The sequence below is a fragment of the Molothrus ater genome, chromosome 5 (genome assembly GCF_012460135.2).
Source record: "Molothrus ater isolate BHLD 08-10-18 breed brown headed cowbird chromosome 5, BPBGC_Mater_1.1, whole genome shotgun sequence".
Lineage (NCBI taxonomy): Eukaryota > Metazoa > Chordata > Aves > Passeriformes > Icteridae > Molothrus > Molothrus ater.
Window position 1 is genome coordinate 25679479 of NC_050482.2, and position 25000 is coordinate 25704478.

At 35.7% G+C, this 25000-nt stretch overlaps 1 protein-coding gene across 1 annotated transcript in view; it reads right to left on the bottom strand.

Moving 5' to 3' along the window:
* FOXP2 (forkhead box P2) overlaps positions 1-25000 on the bottom strand; it is a 405297-nt gene that overhangs the window by 6775 nt on the left and 373522 nt on the right. Inside the window, exon 19 of the mRNA XM_036400898.2 lies at positions 24086-24249. Within this exon, the coding sequence (XP_036256791.1) occupies positions 24086-24249 (164 nt within the window). The remainder of the gene's footprint in view (positions 1-24085; positions 24250-25000) is intronic.

Sequence of the window (25000 nt, forward strand, 5' to 3'; positions counted from 1 at the left end):
AAAAAATCTGTTATCTTAATCACAGGTCAATAAAAATCCAATACCTTACCAAACCACAGAAATGCATATTGCACTTGACACAGCATAATGAACTATGTTCTGCTAGACTTAGTTCATGTTTTAGCAATTATAAAGATTGTATATGTACTTAAAAGAGAAGCTCTGTGCTTATAAGAGGAATCACTGACAGTTTAGTTGTTTTTCAGAATTCTGTCAGTGAGAAAAACTTATTTTCCACTTTTAAAACCCTGACAAGAAAGCAGCACAACTGATACACAACTGTGTTTGCTGATGGGCAAGAACTTAAGAATGGCATGTGAACACTGTGGTGAACTGGAATTTTATATAAACATCCCACTACAACTGACACTTGAAAACTCATGATGAAATGAGATGAAATTTCAAAATGCAAGCTGCTTAGTACTCCAACTCTAATCCAGCCGATTTAGTGCAGCTCCAGCCTGGGTTAAACTCAGCAGTATTACTCTCGGGTTTCACAATAAAACATGTGCTTAAATGTATTTCTTGTACAGGGATACAATGTGCACTATGTGTACAGTACTACAGGCCAAGCAGTGTTATGGTTTGAAAACCCAGGCAATGAACTGCCATTAGAAATGATAATGTATTTACAACTGCTGCCTTAAAAAAGCCTAATAATTTGGAAAAGAGAATTGGGTTTTAAATGTGCAAACAGTATATATTAGGAATTAATAACAGTATCAGACATACTTCCTTGCTGGCTAAGGAATTTTGTAAAGGTTAGTACGACAAGCTTCTGAAGTTTTAATATGTATTTCATCAGTTTTAAAAGAACATCTGTGTATACGCATTCACAGATGTATGGGTTAAAAACAAAAAAAGGAATGAACCCATCTGGATCAAATTCTGCATATGATATCTACAGGATGTGCTAAGAGCATTTGATTTTTACTTAGGCAGGCAAAGTATGGATCAGCTATCTTTAAATTCTGGACAAAACATAACTATTCTATTCAATAACTTATTAGCACCTTTATTCCTGTGCTGTTTTTTTCTAAGCATTGCAATTCACCTTGAATTAAAGCAGAACAGCTTTAATTAAACTAAAAACAAAACAACCTTACAAATAGATACAAAAACAAAAGGGTTTTTTTGTTTTTGTTGCAAGAGATAAATGAAGATCTTAATTTACAAAATGAAATATGGCACAACATGACTAGTCTCACTGCACATTTAGATTGTTCTTCATTAATACAGTACACAGAATATACTAAACAAGTATTGAGCTGTCAGGTCCAACACATGGCTTCCTTACAGCTAGTATACTATACAGAGTGTACTATCCAAGGATTACTGGATTACTATCTGGGTTTGTATCCAACATGCCACTACACAGTAATTGATAAAATAATAAACCCCAAGACATACTGCCTGATTCTTCTTGCAAAGTTAACCCTGCTGTAACGATTAAAAAAGAAATTGAACCTAATCTCCTATGTCTCTCTGCTGTGTTTCTAGCAGACGCCTGAGGTTTGAAAGCACCACAGGGTGATCTGAGGTCATGTAGTATCTACTGTGGTGCAGAACTTACTGAATTTGAAAACAACGATTAGGACCCACAGGCAACAAGGTGCTTCAGTCTCCATCTGAATTTAACTATATTTGTTCTTATTTGTGTGGTAGCTGTGTTGCCAAGGAATGTGAGGTCATTTAGAAATTACTTTTATCGCTGAAAAACGTTTGAACAATGTCTTCTGAAAGAGGGAGAAAAACAATTCATCCCTTTTTAAGGCAATACAAGTAATTATGTGCCTTGAGATTTAAGGTCCTTTCATGAGATTTGTTTTTCACTTAGTATCTTTTCTCAAACATTTGTAAGTGTTGAAGAGAAGTTCTGAACTCCATTAAGCTTCAAATTTCAGATATTTTCTTCAGGACTGTTAGTGACAAAAGTTTTTGATGCAAGTCTTCAGTGATTTTTAATCATGCTATGGTGCCATAATAATTTTCTCCAGTTGCTGTAACACTACCATCGCAATAATTTTTTTCCTTTGATGCTCCGAAGGGATTGCATTTTGTGCACTGTTATACTTACTATATTACCTCATTGTTGGAGTTTTTCAGTTGTCCATACTTGGACCAACACTATTTACTATCTTCACCTGTGACACCCAGTGGGATTTGTTGAGTGCACCCTCAGCAAGTCTGCCAGTAACACCAAGCTGAGGGGTGGCTAATTTGGTGGAGAGAAGGGATATTATCCAGGAGCACCTTGATGGGTTTGAGGAGTGGGCCCACATGAACCTTAGAAGTTCACTAAAACCAAGCATGAGATCCTGCACCCAGGTCACAGCAATCCCCAATACAAAACAGATTGGAGGCTAAAGGATTTGAGAGCAGCCCTAGGGCTATCCTCATAGATTGACCTGCGGATAGGAGTGGATGAAAAATGGACATGAGCTGGAAATGGGCACTTGCCACCCTGAAAGTCAATTGTATCCTGGGCTGCATAAAAATTAGCGTGCTCAGCAGTTTAGAGAAGTGATCTGCCTCCCCACCCCACTCTGTACTCTGCTCTCATGAGGTCCCACCTGGAAGGGTCCCCTGTACAAGACAGACATGGACCTGTTAGAGCAGGTGCAGAGAAGGGCCACAAAAATAATCAGAGGAGTAGGACACCTCTCCTATGAAGAAAGGTTGAGAGAGTTGGGGTTGTTCAGCCTGGAGAGAAGAAAGCTCCAGGAGACCTTTCAATATTTAAGGGGATGTATAAAAAAGATTGGAACTTTCTACCAAGGCCTGTAGTGACAGAAAAAGGGGCAACATTTGTAAACCTGAAGAGGGTAGGTTTACATCAGATATAAGGAAAAAATATTTTACATGAGGATGGTGAGACATTGAAACAGATTTCCCAGAGAAGTTGTGGATGCCCATCCCTGAAAGTTCAAAATCAGGTTGTATGGGGCTTTCATCAATTCAATGAAGGATATCTCTGTCCATGGCAGGGAGGGCAGAGTACATGATCTTTAAATGTCCCTTCCATTCCAAACCATTCTATGATTCATTGCTATGCTTTTGTTTCCATGCTTAAGAAGTTCAAACTACAGCATTTTTCCTCAAATGCATTCAATTCCTTTAAGGGCGGTGTCCAGGTTGCTTTATTGCACTTCAGTGGTTGGAGTGCAGCCACTGTATAAACAGACAGGATAACAAGAAATAGCCATTAAAAATTCACTACACATTAAGATATTAGTTCCTCTTGTACTGTAATTTTTTAGTATTGAGGACCACATTTTTGCAAGGACAGTTCAAAGATTAATTTGATGACTAATCTGTGGAAGGATTAATATTTTAAAGGACTAATCATGAATAAAAAATTTTATTTTTTTCAACTATGCTTTCTTACAGATTAACAGCAAATAAGGACTAAAAATCAAGCAGTTCAGACATCCACACAGAAATAAATTTCATAGGCTGCTCTGCCAGAAGCTTAAGAAAGCTTTCTAAGCTTTAGGAAACACTCCCTTACAAGCATCTCTTTCTGGAAGAGTAAATACAAGGAATAACACATTGGCTCATGAAACAAACATTTCTCTCAACTCTAGAGTTTGTTTTTCAAAATCAAAGGTTGAAAGGCAAAGTTCAAGCATGAACTTTGGTTAGAGATGTATTTTATATACGTTCTAAGGAAGCAACTATACAAGATACATATGAAAACCAAAAAGCTTTTCTTTTTCTTTTCCATAGGCAAAAGAAGATTTGAAGATTTGTGTATATACAGACAGAAATACATTTAAATGTGATTATTTGCAAAATTTTGCACTACTATTTTGTTGCACAATAGGAGTATTGTGCTAAGAACAAATTCCCATGTGAACTGCTCAGTATTTAAACATAAATTCTTAATAAATATTTCTGTATTCCATGACTTCTTCTTGATATGTATGCTACTTAAATTCTAAAACCCATAGCTTAGTGATTTTGGATTTGTGATCAAAACTTTCTGATCTACTATATAATTGGAATCTGTATTTTGGGAAAGTTTAGCATCATTTCTTGATGAACCAATCATATTCAGAACTAGTCAATACTTTTTATTAATGACAATGAAGATAGAATGAAGAACATTGTTATTCATTTCATAGATGTCAACAACTTGAGAAAACCCTGGTAGAGAATTAGGAAAAAAAACCTGTTACATGATGAAAGACTGAAAAATGGAGGTCTTAGGCTATAGAAAGAGCAACTGGTCAGATGCTAGAGTTAAAAATTAGTATAGACAGTGAAGCACTGAAACAGGTTTTGGGGGAGGCCTAGAGGAAAGGCCCCATCTTTTTGGGCCTTTCCTAAATCATCCTTGGAGTTAGGTACACATCTGTGAGAAGTATGTTAAGTCCCTGCTAACTCTTTGGGATAATAAAGGGATGATGGAGACATCTCTTAGCAAGTACAAGTGTGACACCATGTCCAAATGTCCACATCAAAATGCCTGTCTCCTTTGAAGAAGTGCTGGCAAAACACACCTCTGCCTGAGCTCAGGGTGACAATGCAAGGTCACAAACAGAAAGCAAGGAGATAAATGCAGCAGCAGCAACAAAAAATAGGCTAAATTAATACAAAGAACTTTTTGGTAAAGATATAAACAAATGAACATCCTCATTTCCTTCTTTACAATTGATGGATCTACAATTATAAAGAAGACTTTTCCTGTACCCCGGCACTTTCAAAATAATACTCTCTGTGAGAGATGTTTTTAATACAAAAGAAGGATTCTAATATCTTCCAGACCTGCCTACTCATCTCAATACATTGCTTTTTCTTTGCTCACAGATTGCAGAATATGAAGTTCCTCTTTCTCTGTGGCTGCCTCAAACATTCATTCATTGTTCTGCATGCTTTACAGCTTCACATGAAGGTTTTTCTCCCACTCCTTGCAACTAACTGGCAAATGGCAAATTACAACTGCATACTGTATCCTTAAAGAAATCACCATTTCTAACATTTAACTGGAATTACTGCTAGGAGACAGGTAACAGTTGCTGGACATTTACAAAGGCCTTATGAAGACTGGTAGGCTTTTGGAGAAGAGCTTTGTGTTTTCAGAGGAAAAAGAAAGATAGCAGGACAGGCAGCCGAGGAATAAATAACTACTAGGAAGGAATGTGTAAAGTAACTTTCACATATTTAGGGATGAAGCCAAATTCTCAAAGTCTGCAATAACTCATCTGATACAAGGTGAACTTGTCTTCTGAATTTTGCAGAAGATAAGACTGATCCTACTTAGGGAAAATGTGTTTAGTATGACAGTTATGAAGACCCTGCTAAAATCTAGACAACAGCAACAAAACAAGTGTTACTTTCAACTTCTAAACATCAGAACGTGTGCTGTTGCGGACAATAAAACAACCAGATCGTATAACCAAGTACATGATTTCTTAATTAAATTGAGTTGAGCTGGTGTCAACAAGGAGAAAATATACTTGATACAATATTCTCAAGTATGAATAGCACATTTTCTACAGTGGATGCACTTCACATCAACTTTAACATAAGGGGATACCAAATAAAGCAAAACTGCAGTGGGAATTCAGGACAAGGAAATATAAATAATTACAACAATTTTCAGATTTTTTTAGTAAAATAGGACTCATTCTAAGCTTTGAATAAAAGATTCAATTATTCTTTGGAAAACATATAAAGGCAGACAATGCCTTTTATAACCACCAGCATTGTGTTACTACAGTAATCCTTTTCTTCTTCCAAACAAGAGATTTAAGAATTTAAGTTGCCCTGTATATCTTTCATGCAATTCTATAGAAGGGAAAAAAAAAAAGAATTAGTTCATTAGTTCGTTTTTCATTTGTGTATGTGAAAAAGAAAAAAAAAGACAAGAAGTCCAGTGATTAATTCTGAAAGCTGCCAGGAAAATTCCAGGACTCAACCCCTCTAGGATTCCCAGTGAACAAACTCCACAGTTCAGATCTGGGTTGTCTAAATATTGTTGCCCATATCCACCAAGAATCTTTAATGTTCTGCTAAAATAATTTAAGAAAAAGTGCTGTGGGACATCATGACAGAGAGATTTAGGCAGTTAAATCAATGTAATGACTGGCAGGGAAAATACTTTGCTTTTGGCTTTGTATTGAAGTGGTGGTAGATGTTGAGAGAGAGAAGCTGCCTAGGTCAATGTGCTTACTGTGAGCTTTGTAGCCCAGAATATGATTTGCAACAAGTCATGTAATTCTTTTAAGCTCTTTTGGTGCCTTTTTATTCCACTCAGGGGTTGCAATAATCAGTCTAAAATCATGAAAGGATAATCTTTTTGCTGGGTTGCAGCTGAAAGTATTTTGTATTGCTATGGAGACTTAGGCACCTAGTAACACTAGGGAGTTTTTTACTTTGGTATTCAATGGCACAAAGGGCAATAAATTACATCATGTCTTGAAGTCCCTCCCAAGCTTATTTTGTGTGAGACTTTAATTTTGATACTATTGACTCACTAGCTTTCCAAGTGACTTCATATAGAAGTGTATAAAGACGATGAATTTTCTAAAACTTAGATGAAGAAAATTTTCCCAGGGGAATCTTTGGGACTGAAAAATTTCTAAGCCATATGTGTCATGGCAAACTACATTGATTTTCTTTGAGTTTATGTTTGTCCATTAAACAAATAGAGTTCCTTAAGAGTTAAAAAAAATAAACTAAATAATTGGGTAGCTCTCAAGCAACTTTAACTATTTCCCAAACCAGCTGATGTTCCATTTGATCCATTCTTCCTCACAATTCTGTAGACAGCCTTAAGCCCACAAACATTACATCTTCAAAACCAATTGGTTAGTCTGCAGATATTCCTTCAACTGTACTATCTGTTCACTATCACTATTCACAATTACTGTGCTTCAGTAATGAAAAGAAAGAAACAGAATGCTTTTACAGAACTTCACATTTCCAGTGTAACTTTTAATATCAGACACCTGCATTTTTTATTTATGTTTTTGCTTATTACCAACAATTGCCCTCAATTCTTTATGTTGTGGGCACCCTGCACTACAAGTGCAATTTTTATTCAGCTATACAAAGTGTTCCAGTAAATGTTGGGAGAAGATCCACAGCTACAGAATTCTTCAAATTGTGGAAATTTGAAAATATTTGTGTCCAAGCCAACAAGGTGAGTTACTATGCTCAAATAATTCTGTGGCCAATCTAATAATTTGTGTATGGTTTCATATTTTCATATGTGAAAAAGGTTTAAAATATTTATTTTTATCTGAATCATTTTTGCTTTCTAAAGACTTCTTTGCATTAAGCATTTTCCAAGATTAACATGATGAAATATATTATGTACAACTTCTTTGCTGTCTCTCTCCTAATTCCTACTATATCTTTAGGAAGACCTATCTTGCCAATATAGCTATACATCTGTAGGATATCCCATGGCAATATTGAAAGAAAAGCTTTCTTTTCCGTTCCACTATTTCAGATTTAAAATTTTTATATTTATACTTTCTAGATAAATGGGGACAAATCCTCAAATCCTATAATATTTTCATGTTATCTAATTCTTACTCTGTCTTTCTACAATTTTATGCTATTATAAACAGTTTATTATTTTTTCTAAGTAGAAATGAACTGTTTATTGATGTGAATGTGTAGAGACACATAGGGAGATACTAATCCAAATATTGAGAAAGGAAGAAAGTATTAGACGAGTAATTAAATATGCTACAACTGTCACAGAATCCATTATTATTCCTCCTTGAAGAACACTTCCCACACGTATTTATCACATATACTGAAATGATGAAGAAGTGGCATTATTTCTAGATAAAATAATGCCTATATGCAAATCTCTGGCTTTAAACAAGAAAGGGAGGAAGGTCCTGTTGTCACATACCCTCCACGGGAAGTTGAGGGTGTGCTACCTCATTTCACTAAGGAGAGAGGGAAGCTACAATATCCTGGTGGAAGAAGATCAGAAATATAATTCTAATCCTATAGAAGCACTGCTCTTCACTGGGGGTGTTTATGGATATGCTTTATCAACCTTCTACTTTCAAATTAACACCCTTGCACCCTGGGCCCTCAAGAGCCATTTTGAAAAAAAAATGGAAGTAACATCCTTTTATTTTCTGAAATGCAACACTGAAGCTCTAAATATACCTTTAAAATATACATATTTTGATATTTATCATTTTATCCATCACCAAGGATTTCAAGTCTACCATGGTGGAGTTGGGAGATGCATTGACTTGGCAATGGAAAACAGAGACAACAAACAGTCCTAACCGGCAGGCCCTGCTGCAGATGCTGACAGGAAATAAAAGTTCACAGGAATAGTTAATTAGGCCACTAAAGTTTGTCTTTAGTTCATTGCTAGAGGAGATGGCATAAGATGGAATTAATGATCAATAGTCACAAAGTGCCTCTGGCACATCAAGCAAGGTAGGCGCAAGAATGAATGAATTTGTGTAAGTCAATTATTGCTTTTACAACCTCTAAACTAGACTTTCCTATTTATAGTATCTGTTGATAAAACTTTAGCAGTCAGTGTAGAAGCAGCTACTGCTCTTCATGCCCTCCCATCAACTACACTAGAATAAAAGGGAGGTAAGTCCCTTGGAGCAGGGGTAAAGAAAAATAATAATCACAAACCGCATAATTACTGATTGCATAAAACTGGTCTTGCAAGCACAACTTTTCTTTTTTTAAAAAATTAAAAAAGATGTAAACTCAGTTATTGTTGCATCTAAAATCCATCCCTTCTGTGAGCACCTGGTAAGACTTCACTGGTATCTGTGAAACAAAACCCAGAGCATCTTTCTCCTTACGCCTCATTGCTAAAATTGCTACGTTGCTTCTGCCCACTTTCTCAGTGGTTGTTTTAAAGAAAACTCATGCTAGGATCACTGGATAATGCAGTTTAAGGGCTCCAGAGTACCTCTAGGTGAACCCACTGCCTAAAGAAGGCACAGCTAGACGGTCACAACAGATGGCTTGGAATTTTATCTGGTCAGGTTTGGAAAACCTTAGAGGATATGGACTATACAACTTGCTAGTCAACAGCCCCATCCACTGCTTCACTGTCCTCATGAAGAAAGAGGACACATATCCATATTTCTTTATGTCCACTCTGAAACATTCATTTTAACTTATGCCCTCTGTCTCTCATTCTATCACCAAAATAAAGAGCCTGTTTCCATCTTCTTGCTTATCTTCCTGTAGGTACTGAGAGTCAGGTCTCCTCAAAGCCCCCTCTTCTCCAGGCTGATCTAGTTCAGCTCTCTCTGACTCTCCCCAGAAGGCAGCTGCTTCTTCTTCTGACCTTGTGTGCAGACTTTTGCTGAACTCACCCCAGTTTACTGCTGTAATTCTTAAATTTGAGGTGCCAAAACTGGATTCAGATGGGGATTTTCCTTCCTCGGTGCAAAGCATGGCATTTCAAAAAGCTTCTCTTGGCCAAGTCCTTCAGCCCATACAGGTCCTCTGAATGGGCATCTTACCTTTATGCATATTGACTGTTCCCCTAATTTGATACCATGTGCAAACCTAATGAGAAAGACATCGATCCTGCATCCTATAAGATGTAAACAGGATGGGTGCCAGCATATTCAGCATTCCAGGAGAAATCAGAGAATACCCAGGTATTGCAAATGTAAGACTAGAGTAACAGTCAAGAACGAGTAATAACTGGATGTGAAGATCTAGCACGAAAATAGCAGAGGAAAGCTACTCTGTATATGAGTGCCTATGTATGTCTAATATCAGAGGGGAACGGAACAGCATGAAGATACTCATTATTACCTAAAAATCTGAACTAAGAGAAAATATAGTGCTATCTTAAAGAGAAGAATATGCCACAAGCTACATAGGGTGTCTGGAAAGGACGTACTAAGAGGGCTCTTTAATGAAGAAAAAGGAAAAAGAAAAAAAAGAAAAAAAAAGGGTGATTTTAGCTATACCTTTTGGGGTTAGGGGAATATAGATAGCAGAAAATATTAAGACATTACACCTATATTAGCAGGAAAAATAAAACACAAGCCTTTAAAAAAAGCTTACTAACTTATTGGTTAACAGGGCATATCCAATTAGTCTTGACATAAATAGAGAGAATAAATGAGGAAATATTTCTTTCTTGTATTTGCACGGATAAAACTGTTCTGGATTTCAACATTAGTGATTTTGTTAATGTTATATAGTAGTAAGAGTGTAAGAAGTTTCAAAGACCAAATAAAAACATTTCAGATCTGGGAGAGCTCCTTGTCTTATTTAGAAAAAAGAAAAACAAAAGGGAAAACAAAGATAAAAATATTTTGAGAAACTGAAATTGAGAAATGGGACTGTAAGAAGTTACAAGAAATATCAGAAGGAGATTAGGAATGATTTGGAGTGACTGAAAGCAGAATAAGAAATGAGGGAAAGCCAAAGACATAAAGACAAAGAGTTTCCTTGGATGAACTCCAGATCTCATTTAAGTCAATGGGAAAATTCCCCTTGACTTCATTAAGGCCATTATTTCGCTTCTGAAGTTTATTCACAGAAGATGTAAGTAAAATATGTAATGCATCTTGGGCAGAACGCTTGGGGAGAAGGGGGAATAACCAAATGTGAAACACACATTTTTCTACCAGATGAACGAGGTGGAATAACAAGTATATGTAAGACCAGTAATTTTACTTGCTCTATGAGCCTTCCAAGAATAATGCTGCAGTAAACAAGGGGAGCAGATGGGTGTATTTAAATTCGCAAATTCCTGTGAGAAACTTCCAAAAATCCAACTCATACTAAAAGTAGACACAAAGATTTGTCAGTAATAAAAGTAATTCAATGAAGAACAAAAGATTATATCACAACAAAGAGGTAGTTTAGCAACAAGTCTCAAGTATCCTACATTTGATTTCTATTTTGAAAAGAATTATGAATAGCCTTGAAGATTTAAACAGAGATAACAACATCATATATATATATATATATATATAGATTAGTTATATGTGAAGTTAACTGTGAAAAAAACCCCAAAGCTGACAATTCATGGCAAAATCATTTTACTGCTGACAAACAAAAGAAAGAAAATAAACTACTCATATACGTCCATCTACTATAACTACTTGGGAAATATATTATGAATCTTTCAATGGTGCTTCTGCTTGAGGAATCAAACCCAGTATGTTAGACTAACTAGGAGAGAATAATGACAATAGCTATATAAAAAATATTTATGTATTTGTAAGTAGGCCCTCACTTCAACTTCTATAATCAATGTACCTGACTACCCTTTAGCTATTACTCACTCATCCCAAAAACCGTACAGAAGAATCCAGGAAAGAGCAACATAAGTGACCTATGGCATGGAAAAAATAGCTGTGGGAGAAAACTTTGAATCAATTTAATTTAGCTGCCTCTGAAATCAACATAAGAGTAGAGGCCAGGAGATATGAGTAATAGTGAGGTACTAAAAATATGGAAACATGGAAAAAAGGACACATTCACCTTTGCCTTAAACTTAACGGTTTAATATTTATTTAATTTATTATGGCAGATTTATAATAATTTTATCCTTATAGTTATCACACTACTAATTTATTATAAAAATAAAAGGGCATAATGCAACTGCAAAAGAGAAGTTTCTAAAATCCTCAGTATGTTAGACAGTTAATGTGCTCTGATTTTCAAAATTATTATATATTTAAATCCTATTAAAAATATTAAGTATTCAGTAATTCCAAGATGCCATCTATCATTAATCTAAAGGAAAAATGTTTTAACACATATTGACCTTCACACTGCAGAAGTCAGCTAGCCATTAATTCATGGACATTAGGAGCAAACCTCTCGTTTTTCCTTTCTATAGCATATGTACTTCCCAACTCAGGGATGACTTATCTCCTTAACTACAAATATACAAAAACATTTGATCCTGAAGAGCCTGGAGTTCATGCTTGGTGCTCCCTGACCTATCCATTTGGGTCAGCCCAAGCACATACAGTTATCAACTGGTTCTCTTGAAATTAGGAACAGTTAAAACACAAAGTTTCTTTTTGAAGGAAAGTTTGAAAATGGCCATTGGTGGCATACCAAAATTAAAAGGAAAATATGCAAAACAAGTTTTTCAAGAATTTCAACTTTATAATAAGGAGTCTGAGTGGAAAAAATGTTGAAAATAATTTTAAAAAATCCTCAACAATCAAACATGTTCTGTTCTTTCTTTTAGCTTACTACAAAAAAAAATAGCACTGTATAGAAAAGCTTTTAGAGTATAAATTGACCAATTTGATTTGACAATGTAATTTTCCTTTAACAAAGTAAATTATTTCATTGATTAAAAACGGGCAGTGAAAACATACAGAGGATTTTTTTATCTTATGAAACTTATAATTAAATTGAGCAGGTCTTGGTGTTTTGTCTATTGTTTGGGGTTCTCTTTTAAAATTATTATTAGTATTATTTTTAGACTTGGAAAGAAAAGGCAAAGACTATAAATACGAATACCCCATTTGCACTAATATATTAAATTTTGAACACAGATAAAGACATCTTTCTGAAAAAATGGCATATTAAGAATACACTTCCTTTAAATATCAAATGAAGCTTAAAGCTCACCTACAATTAGCCCTTCTTACAGGATCAATTTTTTTAAGAATCAAGGTCTGACTAAGAAGATAACATTAACATAGATTTTCTGATTCTAGCAACTCTTACTAAAATTCCCATCCTTGACATTTGCTTGCTCCCTTTGGTGTCTAAATAAATGTATTTTCCCTGTGATAGAACCACAAGAAAGTAAAAACTTGACTAGAAATTAGCTTAGGGCACAGGCCTCTAAAGTCTTTCAACCCGTCAACTGCATCTAGTTCAAACGTCTAAAGTTAACATGCTAAACAAAGAAAAGTATTAGGGAGAAAGAGCACAGAAGTTTTTAAGGCAAAATTTCAAAGCAAAACGACAAAGTACTAGAGATTTCAGTGTGAATATTTTTGGGGTTATTGAAGAACCATAAAAAATAGCAAGCCCAGAAACAACAAAGTTCAAGACAAGAGGTTGTGGATCTGGCATGCTCTGTAGTGACTAATGGCTGGGAAGTTTTAAAAATTGTACCAGTTACACAGAAACTTAGCAGCAGCAATTAAGGACCTCAGTGTAATTTGTGGGTTAGAACCAATAAATATTCTCTATGCAAAATCTGGAAAGCTATTCAATGATCCTGGAAAAGCTGAGGGAGAAATTGGACTCTGCTATATGTAGGATTTGTATATTTTAATATAAATACATGCTATATAAAATTTCTATTTCTGTTTTAAACTTTTACATCAATAAAACTCTTGGGAAACATAGAGCTGATCAGATAAATCATATGGAACAACTCCCTCAAGAGAGCTGACAGCTACTCCAAGTTAAGAGTCATTGCAAACTCACTTAGTACCCTTCCAGTCCCGAATCCATGTAATTCATAAGGATTTTGAAGAGCACAGGGGCAAGGATGGAGCCCTGAGGAACTCCACTAGTGACAGGTCACTAGTCTGATGTCACTCCTTTCCCTGTAACCCTTTCTGTCTGACCCATGAACCAGATGCTCACCCATCACATAAAGTGTTTATCCAGCTGAGTGCTGGACACTTTGTCCAGAAGGATCCTGTGAGAGACAGTGTTAAAAACTTTACTGAAGACCAAAAAGATCACATTTACTGGCCTTCCTAGATCAAATAGGTGGGTTATCTTGTCATAGAAGGAAATCAGGTTTGACAACCAGACCTTCCCACTCATGAAGCTGTGCTGGCTGTCCTGACTGTGACCAATGACTGTGTTGTCCTTCTCTTTTTTATTTTTTCTCAATTCTTCCCAGAATAAGGTCTTCCATGATTTTGCCAGACACTGAATTGAGACCTACAGGCCTGCAGTTTCCAGGGTCCTCCTTCTTGCCTTTCTTGGAAATTGGGACAACATTCACCAGCTTCCAGTCAGCTGGGATCTCTCTGGATTCCCAAGACCACTGGCCTAGCTTAGTCTGCTAGAATAAGCCTGGAGAAAGGCCAGCTCTTCAGTTGTGGATTTTTTTGTTGATGATAGTATTTAACAAGTAGAACCAGACACCACAGACAATTGGGTCAAACTGGCCTGTTAAGGACTTTCTGCACTACCCTTGCTGACATCTCTCATATTAACTGAATTTCATGCTCACTATGTTGGCTCTGTGAGGCCAACTTTCAATTTGATCATAAAAATAAGAGTACTTAAAAGAATTTTGCAATGATGCTGTTCCAAATTACAAAATAAATGGATATGGACAATTCAGCTACCTTTGTAAAATGTGGCATACATGAAAAAGCCCCTACTTTTTCAAGATTTATGATAGAGATAAAAGGAAACAGGGTTAGAAGGAACTTCAGGAGATCATAAAGTCTCTTAATTGACTTCCCCTACCCCAAAGTAGGACCATTTATAGTTAAATCACTTTTGAATACTTGAATTTATTCTTAGAAGCTTCCAGTACCAGTGGTTACAAAGACTTTCTGTGCTGGTACACATTATCAGCACTTTATTATCCTAAATTCTGAAAGGTGTTTTTTCCTGGTGTCTATCCTAACTGTTCTTGCCAAAATACCAGTCAATTATTTCTTATCCCATTCCCAATGGACAGGTTCTTTCCCATCTTCTCAGAACTGTGTTCTAACAGCTGTCATCATTTCCCACCTAGTTCCTCTCTTCTCAATAAAACTAGTGTTTTCAGACTTTCCCCAGTCTTCAGAAAAGACTAAGTAGAAGAACTGTGTGGAAGACAGAGCTTGTAACATTCCTGTTAAGCATGCTCTCAACAGCCACATACCTTTGTCAGCACATATTTGTCATCAGCCTCTAGTATTAAGAAAGACTGCATCAAGTCATTCTAACATTTTTTCAGAACATTTCCCTAAACTGTTCAGATATGAATATTCATATTAACATATGAATATAATGTCTCCCACTTTTATACTATTGCAGATTTACCATTTAGATGTGGAGAGCAACATGTTGGATGAATATGCTATATCTGTATCATTTCTGCAAGAAAACACAAACACAGTCTGCCTGCAGACTGAGCTGATTAGGAAATATCTGAGATATCACAGAGCCCAGATTAACATATCCTGCCTCTTTACCACGTACTCTGGCCTGTGCTTAACACAGACTTCAGCTTCACAGGGCAGGGTATTCCTGGTGAACGAAATAGATACAGTCCAATACAATTGTCATTAACACATCTATATATACCTAGCTACAAAATAAATACATCTGTGGTTTAAAATATACTTCCGGTAGCTCCAATGCATTATTATTTCTCTCATAATGCAATGAATTAGAGGGTATGATAGTTACAGAAAACCAGAAAACTACTTGATGGGTGCTCATCTCATGATATGTCACTGCCACCAGGCACGGTTTGCCTCTGGGTTTTTTGTACCTATAGCACAGTCAACAGCAGCTGGCTTTGTGTCAAACCTTTCTCTAAATGATGTGATGCTGATCTACAGGGGGACAGAAGTGTAAGTAATATACACCTTCTATTCAAACTGCATCTGAAGGTCCTTCTCAAAACCCAAGCAATTGAATTACTACTGTAAGAGTTTGGGGCAGGGCTTTTACAACCCTTTTTGTTTTGCCTTTGCACAGCACTTCCCACAACAGGGCCCCCAATCCATCCATAATAGTGTATATTAAAAGAAACCATAACAGTTTAGCTGAATATAGCTGAAATTCACTTTTCCCCCACAGGAACAGAGACAAAGAAGGAACACATCACATACAAGCACATCTGGAATTCCTCAAAAAACCTGTTAATACCTACCCACCATAACCAAATCCAAACTGAGTCTTTTTATGGAATGGCTTGTAGACACATGAAGAAAATGGACAATCTGCTCTATCAGAAACAGTCAGTTTGGTCTACAAAATAAAGATTCAAAGCTCACACTGTGCTCTCTAGAATACATTTGTGAAACATGAGGAAGAGTAAAAAAGACTCTGTAAACTAAAACACATATCATTCAAACTAAATTGGAATATATTTAATCTGGAAATTGGAATATGGCTTATAATCATGAAAGGAATGAAGTTTCACAATGAGATGGACTAGGATAGTTTTAGGAGAGGAATTGTAATAAATGGTTGCCTACAACATGACTCTTATCTCCTGTGTTCTTAAAGGAAGAGGAGATAAAACCTCTGAGGTAATTTTTTTTTTTTAGCTACAGCGTCTGATAATGCCAAATTTGCAAGGAATGAAGAGAAGGAGGAAAAACATGAAGAGAAATAAAAATCAATTTTGGGGGAAGTCCCTAATTATCCAGACTACTACTTTCATAGCATAATACAGCATCAAATAAACATATCCCCTTATCCATCTCAATCAGAAGCTTAATAAAGTCTTCAAAAAGCATCAGTGGAGCAGTCAAAATCATACAAAGATTCTGCAACATCATTAAATCCTTAGCATTGCTTCAACAGTGGAACAATGAACTTGGTAAAATCTTGGGATAGGAGGGAAACTACTGGATACATTCAGCTCATTTAAAATACACTTTCAATGTTGCTGCTTATTTGGAGAAAACCACCAGAATACTTGCAGTTTGAACCCTAACAGAAATTACATCAGGGTTGTATCACACATGTGCATTCCCAGCACTGATGTAAATCAAAGGCTTTTTTAAGACACAACTGCACTTCACCAGAAGATTGGGAACTCTGCTTTTGCATATGGACTTTACCTGGTATAACCTTGTCTTTAGCCATCTTGAGATTTAGTAATTTTACTGTGACCCACACGGGGGGTTTCACACAAGATGAAGTCTTTCTATAAAGTCTTAAAAAAAAAAACAAACCCTGAATTGGATTTTTTAGTCTTTTAAAATGTGTAAAGTCTCTAGTGTTCTATTAATTCTAAAGATTAAGCAATAGTCAAATAATACTTTCTCAGCATAAGGTCTTACATTTTTCAAGGAATGCCTGGATTCATGGATCATAATTTAAACTACTGGTGAAAATGTTATCAGTTGGATATAATTGTATGTTTTTATTTGAATTTTTATGTGATAAGTAAATTTAAAGACACATTTTGGACACATGTATTTAGGAAATAGTATTTAGAGAGATCACTTTCAAAAATTTTGGCTTATAATATCACAGTTACTTAAAAAACAAATACAATCATCAATAGTGGATAAAATTTGTTACTGTCTGTGCAGAAATACACTTTAACAGCACTGTCATTTCAGCTTTTGCCTTGTGCAAAGACAGGACTCTCTTTTGAACTAATTTTAGGAGTTTGCAGAGAAATTTAGTGGTGCAATATCAAACAAATTTTTAACACCTGCAACAACACTTAGGATGCTGCCTTTTCTTATACAGACCTTTTATGTGAAAAGCAGAAGTATCTCGTCCATAGACTGAGAATTCATGATAGCAGCACCACAAAGTTTTCAGCAAGACAGCTTCCAAAAAGATTCTGTGAAGTCCCACAGGAGCCTAGCAACTTCTATAAGCCATGCTATGGAGATCTGACTCTTTTCAGCTGAAAGCACTGTATCTCTGGAGTGATCTTTTTGTTAAGAACATTGGGAATGTACTCTAGAAGTGCAACAACTGGGGCTGGAATAATGTTAAAAAGAAATAGCAACTTCTGATCAAAAGTAAGACGTGTAACATTTAAGAAGCTAGAGACAAAATGACAAAGAACTGGACCATCAATGCTGGAAAATAAGTAAATTGATGAACAGAAGAAAACATAGAGGATAAATGGACTAAAAAGTAAAATAATGTAAAATAAAATTTTAAAAAGGAGAATATAAATATTTAGAAATATACAAGTGAAAAGTTGTTTCAATGGGAATGATGAAAAATATTATTAATCAAAACATCATTGCTAATTTTTCCATTAGTGTCCACAGGTAAATGGCTCTCTACAAAAGCCAAAATTATTTCACTGCAAATTCTCACAATAGAACTTCTTTCAGTGGGAATATGCTCAGACAAAAGGTATAACCTTTAAGGTCCCACTTCCTAACTGTTCCTCTTTTCGGATAAAAATAAAAGTCAATTGTTGTCACAAAGTCTCTTTGCCCATTATCATCCTTATGTTAGATTTATGAATAAAAATGTGTGAAATTAAATTATACAGGCATTAAAATATCATGTGATTAGGTGAAACGTTTTTGATGAACAAGGATACCCAGAAATACTGCAATTGCTACCACATTCATCTGCTCAATTACATGCTTCTCACCTATTTAATAATGCTTGTTACATCCCTGTTAATTGATGTGTTTCGCGAGTTTATTTTCTTATACACTATGTCAAGTCTTATACAATGAACAAGAGACTTGGATCATAGCAGTCCCCTAGAACAGAACAAGCCTCCAAGGTAAATGCAAAGAGATCATGAAATGGGACAATGAAACGATAACAAAAAAAAAAAAGGAAGAAGGAAAGACAGGGGATTGGAACATTATAACATTATGAAGTTAAAGAAACAAGGGAATGAAAGGGATTAAAACTGGAATGATAGGTAACCTACTGTAAGTGGTGTGAAAGCTTAACAGTGGGGGACTGGAATAATCAGATATGGGAACGACCTGACAATGGAATGCTTTCAAACTGAAGCACCTCAAAAGTAAATGATCTTAGAGCAGAATAATCATATTTGCCTCTGGGAATAAAATTTAAAGATAAAAAAGTTTGAAAAAAAATAACAAGTTTGATGATTATGCAGATAGAACTGCAGAGAGAAATGATCCAGTCAGGGCAAGACTGAGAAAAGGTAAAGGAGAAGGGTTGGGAACAACAGGAGAATAAAAGAAAAGGTGACTGAAACCATAGATGCTTGGAACTCACTTTTTCCACACAAAATCGAAGACGAAGGACTACACTGCATAAGATTTTTTCCCCTTTTATTTTTTTTTTCAGGTTGACTATTACTCTTGCTCATTTGGACAAAAGTTATCCTTTCTCATTACAACCTACCATAACATTTTCTAGAAACAGCTTTAAAGTTCATGGAATATATGTGCGTCTTGACATTTGGCTTCAAACAATTCCCGTCTTAGGTACTACAGCACTACAATAGCTGAACATAAAGACGCGTATAGGAGATGATGTATGAACTCACTTTTTGAGAAGCAACTCTAAAATCTTATTTCTTGTTTTCACTTTTCTAAAAAAAAAACTGTCAACAACTAAAATTCTAAAAATCAGAATGGCATTAATTCCAGGATTCTGGATCTGCTGTTAGGAACTAGATTATTTCGGTAAATTGGTTGGAATGAGTTTAGTTGCATTGTCAGTCTGCACTCTCACAGAGTGAGCAGGGAGACAACCATGATGACAAGCACCTTCCTCAAAATCTCACCAGAGGGATATCTGTTTACCCTATCACATTTTCTTACTCCTTCCATTCCTTATTTAATGAGCTGCAGTGAGTTTTAATAGAAAGGCATAATCGCCCCATTGTTTCCTATGGTAAGACTACATCCCCCCGCCAGGATCATACAATGAAGCAAAGTGGCATTTTGCATGATGCATTTGCCATGACCATGGGGGCTAGTGATGTGCTAAATATTCTGGTGCTAAAACACCTGTGTCTGTGCCAGTTGCAATAATCACTGAAGTGTAATCAGTCTAGTACGAATGCAGAGACAAACACCAGAAAAATAGCTGAACTTGATTTCCATCCCTTATTTGCCATCCCCAAGAGTGAGAACTCTTGGATGTATAATAGAGACAGGAAAAGTAATAGCACAAAGTTGATTTCACTACGATCTTGATGTTCATTTAAAAATATAAATTTATTACTTCTGAAAGAGCTGACCTTCAAATCCCACCAAAGCTCTTCAGCAGTATGCTGGCTATTACATACAGGTTAAAAAGAAGTTGTGTTTTCAGTAATGCATGAACTGTCATTATTGTTCCTAAGCATCGCCTCATGCCTCATTCAATGCTGTTGTTTCTATAGGAATACTAAAACTTTTTTTCCCACAACCCACCTTTAACTGTACTTGTTTGGATTTGTTTTCTTCAGTTCAGAATTCTGCATTTATACTGCAAAGGTGTGTACTGCGGAACTTACAGTTACATCCATGTACAATTGTAATGGAAGATTAACAGCACCTAAATTTACATAAATAATCAATCTCTGTGCATTAAAGATCTTCAGTTCTGTTTGTTGCTTTGAAACCTGTTGCTTATCAGCTCTAACTCACAATAAGCTCAGAGAAGCAGTCCATGTTGAAATAATGAAAGAAGAAACAGTCTTAAGTATTGACTTAAAATACAATTGCCAGATATTGATTGTTGACAACTGATCTTAGAAGAAATTTAAATTTTGAACAGAACACATATGCCCACAATAAGTAACACATTTTCTCAGTGAAGACTTATGTCAAGGAAGCACTCAGAGCCTACACACCAGGAATCAGATTTGAAGGCCAGTCAAAGACAGAACTTGGATTTAATACTGCTGAAATACAGAAAGAAAATCTAGGACGTAAGATTCCATTACTCATATGCTTCATCCTGGACTGTGGAATTGCCACCTTTCATCAGATGGAGAAAGGAAACTGGGAGGCACACAGAATAAAATTTCAGATGCTTTATGTAATTATTAATATAAGTGTTATCCAAGCTACCAGGCCATGGTTAAACACCTACAACTTACTGTGGTATTTTTAAGTATTCAAAAGCATAAAAAATGGAGGAGATTATATTTCATTACCTGAGGCCAAAATTTTGGAGGTCCTAAAGTGCCCCGAATACACTGGATGGACTCACTGCACTTAACAAGCATTGAAGTGTGATACAGTTACTTGAAGTTATAGACCTGCTGTCTTTCGCTAGTCAATGAACAGAGACTATTTTCTAAGTAAGTTGATTTGCCTGCCTGTGCTAAGATACCTGGTCACAGATGGGTAAATTAATGACTCTAGCTACTCTTACTACTGTGTCTCTTCAAAACCAGATGTGAAGTATCCAAGACTGTTCATATCCAAGAACTGAAACAATTTCCGCACTTTCTGACACCCAGGAGCTCAGGCACTACAATAACAGAAATCAATGTCTCTAATAATGTCCCAATGCTCAACCACGGATACACTGACTTCTGCACATACACACAAAACATGCTGAAACATTAATATGATCATCCCAAAATAAGACAGTTATGCTATCATGTGGTTTTATCATATCTGATAAAATGACAGTCAGTACAATTTTAACAACCAAATGCCTAACTAAGATGCTTGACTTTGTCACTGGGACTCGTTTTGCATTTGCTGCTGAAATGCCTCTCTCTAGAAGCAAACAAATGCCTCTCTCCAGAAGCTTGTTTAGAATCCAAACTCTGCACCTTCCCAATTGAATGCCTTGATCTCTAAATTGCACACAACTTCTTGCCTCTTTCTCTAATACCTTGCTCCATTGTTCCTGCATGTGTCACCTACAAGATGGCTGGCAACATTGCTCAGCATATACCTCCTGTTGTGGCTTCTGCCACCTCCTGGGAATCAGGAGATGGAGGTTTAATCTGCTTGGAGGTTAACAAATAGAGCCTCCAAATTTATAGGTGAGTGTAGTAATTATCAGACCTCAAGAACCCTTCTCTAAGGGAGAAAAACCCACACTTCCTGGGTGAATCTTCTCAGGAGACTAAAAGTACGTATGTGCTTGTGCCAGTAAAATCCTTCTTTTTTGACTAGTTTATTAACTATTTTTTAGTTAAAAAAAAAAGAAAAAAGAGATTATGTTATGTGTTTTGCAATGCAAAATTTAAATTGTGTCTTCATTGTTTGCCATATTCCTCACTTGTTTTACTTCTGTTTTGCTTTATCTATACTATTTTCTCATTTTATTATGTAACAAAAATGAGGGTCCCTGACCAATGTGGTCATGGAGGCAAGGAAGAGGTCTCTTCTTCCTTGGTCCTCTGCCTCTCATGCAAGCCTCTCCCTACCCTGGTCTTTCCTTGCAGATTGCATTCATTCCCTTTTTTTCCCTCCAAAGAAAAGGAAAAAATGTCACAAGTGAATGGGCATCTAGCTTGCATCTTTTGTCTAATGGCTCTTGGCCTCACAGAAGCCCAGACTTCTTGCACTAAGTTTGCTGCAAGGGATCAATGTGCATAGATTGTTTCTCCAGTGGTGTCTCAGGCATTTACATATTGTTGCTTCAGTCTGTCAAGAACTGAGCAACATGTCCTCACAAGTTTCAAAGGAATCAACATAGCAAGTCCTGAAAATGCCTATTTTGACAAATGACATCATAAAAATGAGAGAGGAAGGTTCAATCTTGAGTTAGGGTGTAACTTAAGGTATTTGCCTTTGTTATAGGCAAGAATTACTTCAATATGCACTATTTTAGCTATAAACACAGCTATAAATGTAGCCATATCTACATAATCATATGCACAGATATCACAGTTTATCCAGCAGAATGGCAGACAGAACATAGGATATGTAAACAGATCTGCCTAACACTTACAAAACAACTTTAATAGCAAGTGTCATTCTTTTCTGTAAAGTAGCTGTTTTTAACACACATGATCTAACTCTTGTTTGCTCTTTAAAGTTTTATTGTCTTGGCATTTTATACAGGAAGAGAGCATTAGCATACTCAGGAGAACTGCTAAAAGTAAAAGGCCTCAAGCTACCCACTGCATGGTTGATAGCATCAAGCATGGGATATAAAAACTTTTGTCTGATTGCTCACTTTACTTGTTTTAGAGTAGTGTTACTCTCAAGAGCATATATTCATGTTCTTTCTACTTCAAGTTTTATTACTTCTTCTGTATTATTTAATACATCTAAAGACACTTCCAAAAGACAAATTTTTCCATTTTGAAAAAGTAATGGTTTGGAACCTGATAAAATACATGAATGTTCACAGTGTATTATTTTCAAAGGCAAGTAGAATAAATGTGCAATAAAACAATTAAATGAATGACAATAAACATTTCTATGTGATCACAGATATATTAACATGCCAAACAAAAGAAGAAAAAAATCAGTAAAATATTTTTCCTAAAAAAGGTCAGATCAAAATGGATTCTTAACACATCAGAGCATAAGTAAAAAAGGGAGTCTGGTCTCAATTACTCTTACTGTAAAATATCCCACTCTAGCAATTAAAATGAATATTTAAAATGTGAAAGAGAAAATGGAATTAAAAAAGGCAAATGAGATCAGCTTTTTAAAACATTAAAAAAAAAAGACATCATTTTAGATACACTTAAAAAATCATCTTACAGTAGACTGAAAACAAAGCCTACTTACATATCACACTGCTAATTATTATATAAATAACCTGGGAAACAATACCTCCAAGATACATGTTTTACTATTTAGTAAACAAGAAACTGCCATGTTTGACACCACTGATTAAGGCCAGGCATTTCTGAAGCTTCAGACACATTTCTGAAATCCACAATACATCAATTTTTAATACTTCCACTCTCTCAGCTCCATTAAAAAGATGGTAGGGGAAAGAATTTAGAGTAATTAATGATATAGTTAGCTGCTAAATATTAATAGGAATCGTAGTCTTGCATAAAATATAACATATAAACCTTGCCAATACAGACGCACCAGTAATTAAACTTGAATACGTAATTACACTGATTTATATGACAGGCAAAAAGTTACACTTTACTGGCTTCTATGTAAACTGTGGGCAACAGTTAAACTTTGCATTTTATGGTTTGTATAAACGCGCAATATCTCTACTACAGTTCATAAATGGTTCGGAGAGTCATAGTTAAAATTACAACTAATTCCAGTGTGAACATTCTGACTATACCTTACAAACCAGGCTCTGAAAATGACCACAGAGATCAGCCTCCCATTACATTCAGAGCTTGCAAGCAAATTGATGAGGTTTTACAAAAAAAAAAAAAAAAAAAAGGCAAAAAAAAAGCTTATAGCAATCACTACAAAGTAACTGAAGACTCATCTATTTAAATGTTTTAATATAAATGTTTAGTTTCAAATATATAGCTCCAGATGTTTCACTTACCACCTTTCAAAACTCTTTTGAGTAATATTGTGTCTTAGACTAAGGCATTTTTTCTTGAAAGAGAGCTGACTGCACTTACATGTGAGGCTGAGGAGAGCAGCCTGGACTGCTATTTCCATTACTGTCAATGTGATCCAGCGAACCATTGAGATCTTCATGGACTGCCTGCAGTAAGCCACTGGATGCGTTATTTATCAGTCCTGGGTTACTTAGCAATGGTAAACTGCTCTCTGCCAGTGCAGCCTACCAAAATGAAAAGTAAAACCAAATTATTAGCCCATACATATACATAGCACTCTTACATGTATGAACATTTAGAAATACATACACACAGAACAGCTCATTTTGTGTAGGTGTTGAAGCGGTCAGAAGGATTTTGTGCATTTCCAATTATTTTCACATTCTGTAAATAACAGCATTTCTACTCCTGGTTTACTTTTCTTTTGCTTAGGTTTCATTATTTTCCATTATTAATTATGTTCTGATATTCATGGCACTTTCTAGTTTTATATCATTTTCTGACTTTGAATTACACTTAACCCCTTTGCCCTTCCACACAATGTATGGCTCCTTTATAATGCAGGCAGCTGCTATACTTTAAAAAATGACCAGAACTTAAATCAAAATAAAAAAGTCCTGACATTTGCCTCTTCTGCATAAAAATTATATATTATAATTAAACTTTAAAGTTTTTGCCATGAGCACCGTGTTCCCCAACACTATGATGTGAAATCATTTATGACAGCTTGGATAAATATTAATGCATATCCACATGCATTTGCAAAAGCTTCTATCAATCTAACATTTGCAGCAAAACTGAATGTTCCAGATTTTGCCACAGGGTGTCCTTCTTGCCTCTTCACATCAAAAGTAGCACGAATAAGAACTACTACTTGCAGTGCTAGGTAATACAACTTGGGTGATAAACCCAGTTATTTAGAATGACCATCAGGTCCACATAAACATACCAGGTAATTCTATACCAATGTATAAG